General features: G+C 37.9%; 1 protein-coding gene across 1 annotated transcript; it reads right to left on the bottom strand.

Annotated features, from left to right (window-relative positions):
• Window positions 1-64: 64 nt before the first annotated feature.
• On the bottom strand, window positions 65-4,084 carry LOC140836851 (ALA-interacting subunit 3). The gene is made up of 8 exons (XM_073202703.1): window positions 3,860-4,084; window positions 2,316-2,374; window positions 1,818-1,892; window positions 1,616-1,729; window positions 1,473-1,543; window positions 1,027-1,324; window positions 544-833; window positions 65-317 (listed from the first exon to the last, which is right to left on the bottom strand). The coding sequence occupies exons 1-8, from the start codon at window positions 3,945-3,947 to the stop codon at window positions 263-265; spliced, it is 1,050 nt and encodes a 349-aa protein (XP_073058804.1). The 5' UTR covers window positions 3,948-4,084; the 3' UTR covers window positions 65-262.
• Window positions 4,085-8,571: the final 4,487 nt, after the last annotated feature.

The following is an 8,571-nucleotide window of genomic DNA, read 5'->3' as shown; positions in this document are numbered from 1 at the left end:
GATTCATCTTCCCCTGCCCTGGAAATTTCCAAGGAGAACATAGTTTTTCCTCCAAAACTACATATAAAGTCAATAAAAGATTTAAGAAATTTACATTTCAATGCGTTTTCATGTATGATCTGGTTACAAATACAATCTCAAGTTTTTCAGAATAGGACGCACGTAGCAAGTCATATAAGATACCAGTAGGTACGAATTATAGAAGACTAGCCCGATATGGGGTTGAATCAAGTGAACTAAAACAACGGAGCTCGTAGGCTATTTAGCGACCTCCTGGATTCCTATTCCACGACAAATAAGATGGATCCCCAAGTTGCCTGAGACAGAAAACATGTTAAAAAATTCAAGTCACATAGTTTTGAATCAGCGCAAAGCCGCAAATATTGTTCGGACTAATATATATAGTAATTATCATCCATACTTAAAATCTCAGTTGGCGATCAAAATAATTAGAAAAAATAGATACTTCATTGTAAAACAATCAGATGTACGACAGAAGATAGGTTTGGTGTAGCAGGAATTGGGTTGGGAAAAATACCGCACCTTGGCTTGATCAGATAAATTAGAGTAAAAATCATGGCCAAGATGAAGCACAATCCACCCACTGTCAGATAGGCGATACCCATAAAATTATTCTTCCCTCCGAGCCAGCTAGCGGTAGAGATAACAAGTTTCTTTTTGCCATTGAAGCTGTAAGTATTATAGTTGTTTTGTACGGTCACGTTAATCTTGTCGCCTTTTCTGAGATTCACTTCTATTTTCCCATAAAGTTTTCTAAATGTTGGAAGAGCTGCAGTACGCATCCAAACAATAAGGTCCTCCTGCCTGCTTAACTGTTACAGAAACATAATATCCACAAGACAGATTTTTAGCCTCTTGAGAAGTCATATTTTGTTACCGAAAAATAAAAAAATTCACATCATGAACAGAAAGAACAAAACTTTCTACCATGAACATGGAAATTGTCGTGCTTGCCAGATAAAGACAAGTCAAAAGAAATAGTTATAAATAGGATTAGTGTCTCACTGGTATTGACGGGTCAAGTGTTGCTCCACCTTTTATAGTTCCATTCTGAAAATTTTTAGGGAAAACATTTTTTCCAAATTTGTGATCCCTATCGCTCTTCCACGAGATGTCCCTCTTGTTAACGTTCAAAGGCTGGCTGTTGCGAGCAAATCCATAAGTATCATTGAAAAGACTCCAAGCTATAAGACCACAAGGAACGATAGGCATATTGTTTGTACTGTGCTCAGGTTTACAGGCATCTGTATCATTCTCACTTCCTCGATTTCTCAACTGCTGATCACTCCGGCTCTTCACGTACCTATTACTCAGAAACAAATATGATTTAAGAAATGGAAAAAAATCATGTAACCAATAACCGATTCTCAACCTATGATCAAGAAGTAAACAATAGAACATCATAATTTCTACCAAAAACTGAGAAAATTAAGTAAACTGCATCTTGTCACCTTCGATGATTCTGGTAGAAATTGTCCAGCTGATAATAAACATAAATGGGTGGGTTCATATCCTTTGGAACCTGATGTTATTTGATCAATAGTCAATCTCATGTATTCTTTTCAAAAAAAGAGTTGTACAACTGGGAACTCACCGTTAGGATCCTATTGCAGGTTTTGTCTTGAGGGCTTTGAATAAACGCGATCTTGTCACTCTGGGCATTGTCCGGAACACAAACAGTCTCATATCTATCAATAATTTCCACAACCTAGTAGCAGATACAATTTTAAAATTACCAAAAAAATTAAGAGACAGGTGGCAGGTATAAGGATGCATGACATCAAATGAGCACATACATTTCGAGAAGCCAAAAGAGAGACAACTCCAATGGGAACAAAGGCAACACTAACAAGCAAGAATGTCAATATAACCTGCACCCAAAACTCATGTGAAGGAGCTTAGCCACCATTTAAGTAATTTCTCCAATTAAACTATAAGTACTATTATGACCCATTATTGGGTAAAAGAGGATTTAACATGATAATCGAGACAAGATCATGAGTTTCAAAACCATGGTTTGCAAAAACCCATATACCATTAAGTTGGTTTTTGACCTTTGGTTAGCCTTTGTTGGCTAATGCCCTAGCAATGTGCAAATACAACTCTTGGGCATTGATTCCAAACATATATACCACATATATTTCTCGGACTGACTGACATGTCAGAGGCGTGCGCTAAAGCATTAAAACTATCATTAGGCTGCCTCTCATAAGATGAAAATTTTGCGAAAAGTAGTCTTGACATCTCTAAATGTTCAAAGAATTACAGCAGTGCGCAAAACATAAAAGAATTACCCATTTAGGAGTAAGAATAGGCTTGCATGCTGGAAGTTCCTGTTGGGTAAACCTTGAATCTGGATACGATAATTGAAAAGGACAAAAAATCTGCATCATCGATCTGAATTCTCATAGCTGAGTAATTTAGACTTTAAAAATTTCCAAGTCAGCAAATTTAAAAAAATTATCAAATATAAGTCTATACAATATATCCTATAGATGTCAAAACTATCTATATTCACATGATTGTCATCAATGATCAGACAACCAAAACATCTTGCCGATGACGGCAACGACCTTCCTTTTTATGTTTAACAGATTTGGAATTCGCTTGTTAACTTCCTGCCATCTTGGCAAAGTTGCAGGGTTTTGACCCATTTCGAAGTCCAAGTATGATATAAAAAAAAAACTTCCATATACATGTTAGGCTTGGATTTACAGTTCACTTTGACAAATTACAAGAATGTGGAATCATTATGAATTCAGTTGGGAAACAATTGCCCATGCTAGAAAAACAATCAAAAGTCGAAACAATAGCACTTGAACTTCTATATGATTTATAACTTTAGTGTTGCGCAGTGACCAGTAACTATTGTTTTTTTAATAAAAATACGGCAGATTCATAATTTCTATCAGAACCAAAGCCACTTTTTCGATTGATATGAATTGATGGCTGGTGCTGCTACGGGGAGTTTCAATTTATAGTGAAACTCTGGGAAAGATTATTGTTGAAGAGCATCGAAACATGTTTGATTGGTTGCACTTACACGGCTTATAAGATTTGTACAATTACCACCAATTATAAATTTCAATAACGCAGAAATCACTCGATCTTATAAATACCTTCTTACAATTATATTCAATCCTTCAAAGTCGGATATTAGTTGTATCAATCCTTCAAAGTCGGAAATTGAAGCTCCATACTTTAGAATAAACATGACAACTAAAATACTCCTAAAATACTCCACAGAAGTTTGTTGACATATGACACTACTCACATAAGTAGTAGCTTCACACCAGAACTCCTCACGGCATATTGCTTTATTAAATGGTAGAGATCTCCTCCAAACCAAAGGGCACACATCTATTAATGCCACTATGTCAGTGACTCCTCTTACTAAATTAAACTCTAATACTCCACCATGGTCCACTGGTACCACCAAACTCATGGAAGGTACCTAAAGAACAAGGATGGGAAGATAAATTCTTTTATTTCATCTTATAACTAAGTAACCTAAAGTGAAGGTTAATAACTGCGCGACGATTGCCACAACGGATTTTGAGTTTAAGGAATGGCCATCGCATTCGCAAATTGCAATGGCCTTCCACGTAGTTAGGACTTCCACTCGATACCCGTGGCCTTGGCATAATTTCTTCTCTAAACAAAATAAGGAGAAAAACAATATGATTCACTGGTTTACAAGGCCCAAACACCAACTGATTCTTCAAAGAGAGTTTTCTTAGAACCAAGCTAAAAATGGGATTTCCACCAGCGTTCAACACCTTTGAAGCATAAATTCGAATGAAATTTAAAACACAGAGGTCGGGTACAGGAAAAATACACTTGGGCCGCTTAGAGTTCCTCCTGGGCGCAGTCGAATCGGCCGATCCAGGTCCTCCGGCACTCGACGAAGGAGTGCTGGCGTTCATCACTTCCCTTGACTAATAACTAATATTATACCTTCTCCTCGTCAAACCGGAACTTGTATGCCCCAAATGATGCAAAAGATACAACCAAATCAAATTGGGAGATAAAATAGAAAGAAGGATTTCAACGAAAGAACAACAAATCTTGGAATTCAAGAAATTCGATTGAGGGCTGGCTTCCTCGTTAAATGTTGAAATTCACTCACAGTCACCCTTGATTGATTCATTATACTCGTCCCCTTTCATTATACTCGTCCGCATATCCGAACTGTATTTAAGGTCTGGTGTGTGATATGGGCTGATCGACAATGGAGGCCCAAACAGAGGATGAAAACTGTGGGCTGAAAGGGTTTTTCAAGTCAAACCCAGTCTATACCAAGCCCGATAAAATAGATACTAAAGCATTCGGCCGAATTAAATCTCAAAATTATATAAAAATATAAAATAATTATTATTTGAACATAATTTCAGACTATTCAAACATAGATAAATCTATATAAATTCAAATCGACAGAAACAAAATAATCAAAACTAATTTCCTTCAGAAAAACCTATTAATCAAATTAACTAGCATTTATATAATATGAGGTTCTATTTATAGATGATTATAGGTTCGTGTAAAATCCAGAATCGACCACGTCCATCCTATTTGGGACATATTCGGTACATTATATAGGTATTGGGTTGAGTAAAGGGTTTTATAGGACACGTGTTGGAGCTGACCTCTTTGATAATATACTAGTAGTGTTTGTAAGCGCAATGTAAGGCTCATGGATCTACCTCTTTTGGATCATGCCATCACAGCTCTCATGATAGTTCATGCGACACTTACTCACACAACTCCTCACACATGGCTGTGGAGTACATGCCTCCCCAATCTCGAACCCAAGACTTCTATCCAGGAGACACGTACAACACAGCAAGGTGTGAGGAGTTTTGCGAGTAAGTGTCGTATGGACTATCACGAGGGTTGCTCAATTGGTATCAATTCTCTTTGGACCAAGTACTTATGGCTTTGACAGAAGTCTTAAATTCGAGACTATGGAGACACGTACTTCACATCCAAGTGTGGTGAGTTCTGTGAGTAAGTGTCGCATGTGTTATAATGAGGGCTGCTCAATTGGTACTAATTCTCTTTGGATAAGTACTTATGGCTTGAACAGAAGTCTTGAGTTCGAATCTGGGAGACACATACTTCACAGCTAGGTGAGGGGAGTTTTGTATGTAAGTATCGTATGAGCTATCAAGGGGTTGTGATTGCAGGACTCAAAAGATAAGCCCGTGCGCCTTACCGCAATGCGCATATGAAAAATAAATTATTATTTATTCAAAAATATTTTATAGATCAATTAAAGATTGTGTAGATGGTTTTCTCAAGATTTTTAAGTTTTATGTAGATAATTATTTGTCAATTTTGTGAGAGAATAATTTTCATGCGAAATATGATGAGACGATAGTTACTAGCTATTTCATTTAATATATATATTAGTTTTAACATAAGAAAAACATTAGTTGAATTTTTTTATACAATATTCCAATCGAGTCGGATTAATTTTTTAGAAACTTTATCGGAAACCCTATCCCGTCCAGTCAAGGATCCGGTTCCAATCCGTTATGGAATTGATTTGTACTAGTAACTTGTTATTATATATATATATTTAATTATAATTGGGAACAATAGATTATTGTAATACAATTCTTTGATTTGTATAATAATAATGACGATAATATTTTACTATATTATTTTAATAAAAATATGGTAAATGAAAATTTGATGATTTCAAATCAATAAGGTAAAGTTTAAATAGAATAATTTAGATTTGAGGAAATATTTAATGTAAATATTTGAAATGAATGTATGTTGGGATTGTTGGTCCCACGTGCGGAATTTGAGATAATAAAACCCGAAAATAAAGAATAAACTGAACACCGAGATTTACGTGGAAAACCCCTAAAAATTATTAGGGTAAAAACCACGGGCAAGATGAAAAGAATTTCACTATAATATTTTGTGGTGTACAACTCACTCACTGTGTTTCCAAAGAGAACACACACTCTCTTAATACAGGAGAACAAACACCTCACAAATATTATAGAACTAAGCACTCAAATGCTTATAAGATGAGAGAAAACTCGAAGAAGGAATGATTTCAGAATGAAGGGGGAAGCTCTATTTATAGAGCCCCTGGTCCGTGTGAAAACGCGTATAAAACGCGTTTTCTCTCTGAAATTTTCGCAAGTTTCTGCCGACCCATGTTTTAATCAATGAATTTGATCACTACAGGAAATGCAATAAATGCATTTCCTATTTGCATTATTTGCCGACATTTCTCCCACTTGGAGATTTGATTGAGAATCCAACACATCTCCACACATCCTTTCAATCTTGCCATTCCCTGCTGCTTACGTTTCCGCTAGACCCTTGAGAATCTATACCACTCAAACTTATCAGTGTTTACTGGCTTGGTCAGAAAATCAGCTATGTTTTCCTTCGATGGATCTTCTGCATATCCACGCTTCCTTCCTCTACTACTTCCCGCACAAAGTGAAATTGTACTCGATGTGTTTCGTCCTGGAATGAAAGACTGGATTCCTTGCGATGTGCAAGGCACTCTGCTGTCACAAAACAAAGGAACACTCTCTTGTTTGTACCCGATCTCCTCCAATAACCTTTTAATCCATATTGCCTCCTTACAACCTTGAGTAGCTGCCATGTATTCTGCCTCTGTTGTAGATAACGCCACAACCGTCTGCAGTTTTGAAACCCAGCTTACTGCTCCCCCTGCAAGTGTAAACACATAACCAGTAGTAGATTTCCTCTTATCAGGATCACGTGCATAATCTGAATCGACATAGCCCCTGAGTGTAAAATCTGATCCTCCATAACATAATGCAGCATTCGAGGTACCCTTAATATATCTAAGGATCCTCTTAACAGTGCTCCAATGCTCTCTTCCAGGATTCGCCATATACCGACTAACTGCTCCCACTGCTTGAGCAATGTCCGGTCTTGTACAGATCATAGCGAACATCAAACTTCCCACTGCTGATGCATACGGTACTCGAGACATCTCCATCCTCTCCGCTTCACTGCTAGGACACATCTCGGAGGATAACTTGAAGTTAACAGGAAGAGGGGTCGAGATTGGCTTACTATCTTGCATGTTGAAGCGTTGCAAGATTTTCTTCAAATAATTTTTCTGCGAAAGCCAAATCTTTCTGTTACTTCTATCTCGGTGAACTTGCATCCCTAGAATCTTGTTTGCTGGTCCCAAGTCCTTCATATCAAATTCCCTAGCCAACTGTGCCTTCAATCCTTGGACCTGATCTTTGTTGGGGCCTGCTACCAACATATCGTCCACATACAACAGCAAAATAATATAATCATCACCAGACCTCTTGAAATACGTACAAGGGTCTGCACTCACTCTGTTGTATCCAAGGCTCATGATATAGGAATCAAATCTCTTGTACCAACACCTCGGCGTCTGTTTGAGACCGTACAGAGATTTGTTCAACCTGCAAACCAAGTTCTCTTTGCCTTTTTCCGCAAAACCTTCTGGCTGGAGCATATAGATTTCTTCTTCAAGATCTCCATGAAGAAACGCCGTTTTCACATCTAGCTGTTCTAGATGTAGGTCAAACACCGCACACAATGCCAACACTACTCTGACTGTTGTAAGCCGAACCACAGGAGAAAATATCTCATTGAAGTCAATGCCTTCTTTCTGAGCATACCTTTTTACTACCAATCTAGCACGATACCGTTCCACTTGATTATTGCCATCACGTTTGATCTTATAGACCCATCTTTTTCCAATGGCTTTCCTTCCTCGTGGTAGTGTAACAAGATCCCAAGTTTTATTCATGTCTAATGCCTCCAATTCTTCTTGCATTGCTATCATCCACAAAGATACATCCGAGCTTTGAGTAGCCTCGTGGAAACTCGATGGCTCATCATCTTCTGATAATAGACAATATACAATGTTGCTTTCAGTGACATAATCTGAAAGCCAACCTGGTGGTCTTCTGTCTCGAGTTGACTGTCTCACATTGGAAACCTCAGACTCAACATGTTCTTGTTCTTCGTGCTCTGGTACTGCTTCACAAGAAACCTGACCTTCGTCCGTCTTATTTTCTACCTGAAATATAGTAGTTTCTGAATTCAATGTGCTTTTATCTCCCTTTACTTTATCTTCCTCGAAGATAACATCCCTGCTGATGACAAGCTTGTGAACAGTAGGATCCCACAAGCGAAACCCCTTTACTCCATCAGCATAACCCAAGAAGATACATTTTCTGGATTTCGAATCCAACTTTGATCTTTCTTGCTCATTGTACAGAACGTACACCGGACTTCCAAATGTATGCAAATGAGAATAATCTGTCGGCTTCCCAGTCCACATCTCCATCGGAGTCTTCAGATCAATCGCCACTGAAGGAGAACGATTGATAATATAACAAGCGGTTTTGACTGCTTCCGCCCAAAATGACTTTTCTAGACCCGCAGTCCTCAACATAGCTCTTGTTCTGTCCAACAAGGTCCTGTTCATCCGCTCTGCCACTCCATTCTGTTGGGGTGTGTAAGCCGTCGTGAATTGTCTTTTGATGCCCTCATGTTGACAAT

Source organism: Primulina eburnea, chromosome 7, assembly GCF_022965805.1.
Source record: "Primulina eburnea isolate SZY01 chromosome 7, ASM2296580v1, whole genome shotgun sequence".
Taxonomy (NCBI): domain Eukaryota; kingdom Viridiplantae; phylum Streptophyta; class Magnoliopsida; order Lamiales; family Gesneriaceae; genus Primulina; species Primulina eburnea.
Note: the sequence above shows the minus strand (reverse complement) of the source record. Positions and strands in the feature narration are given on the sequence as shown.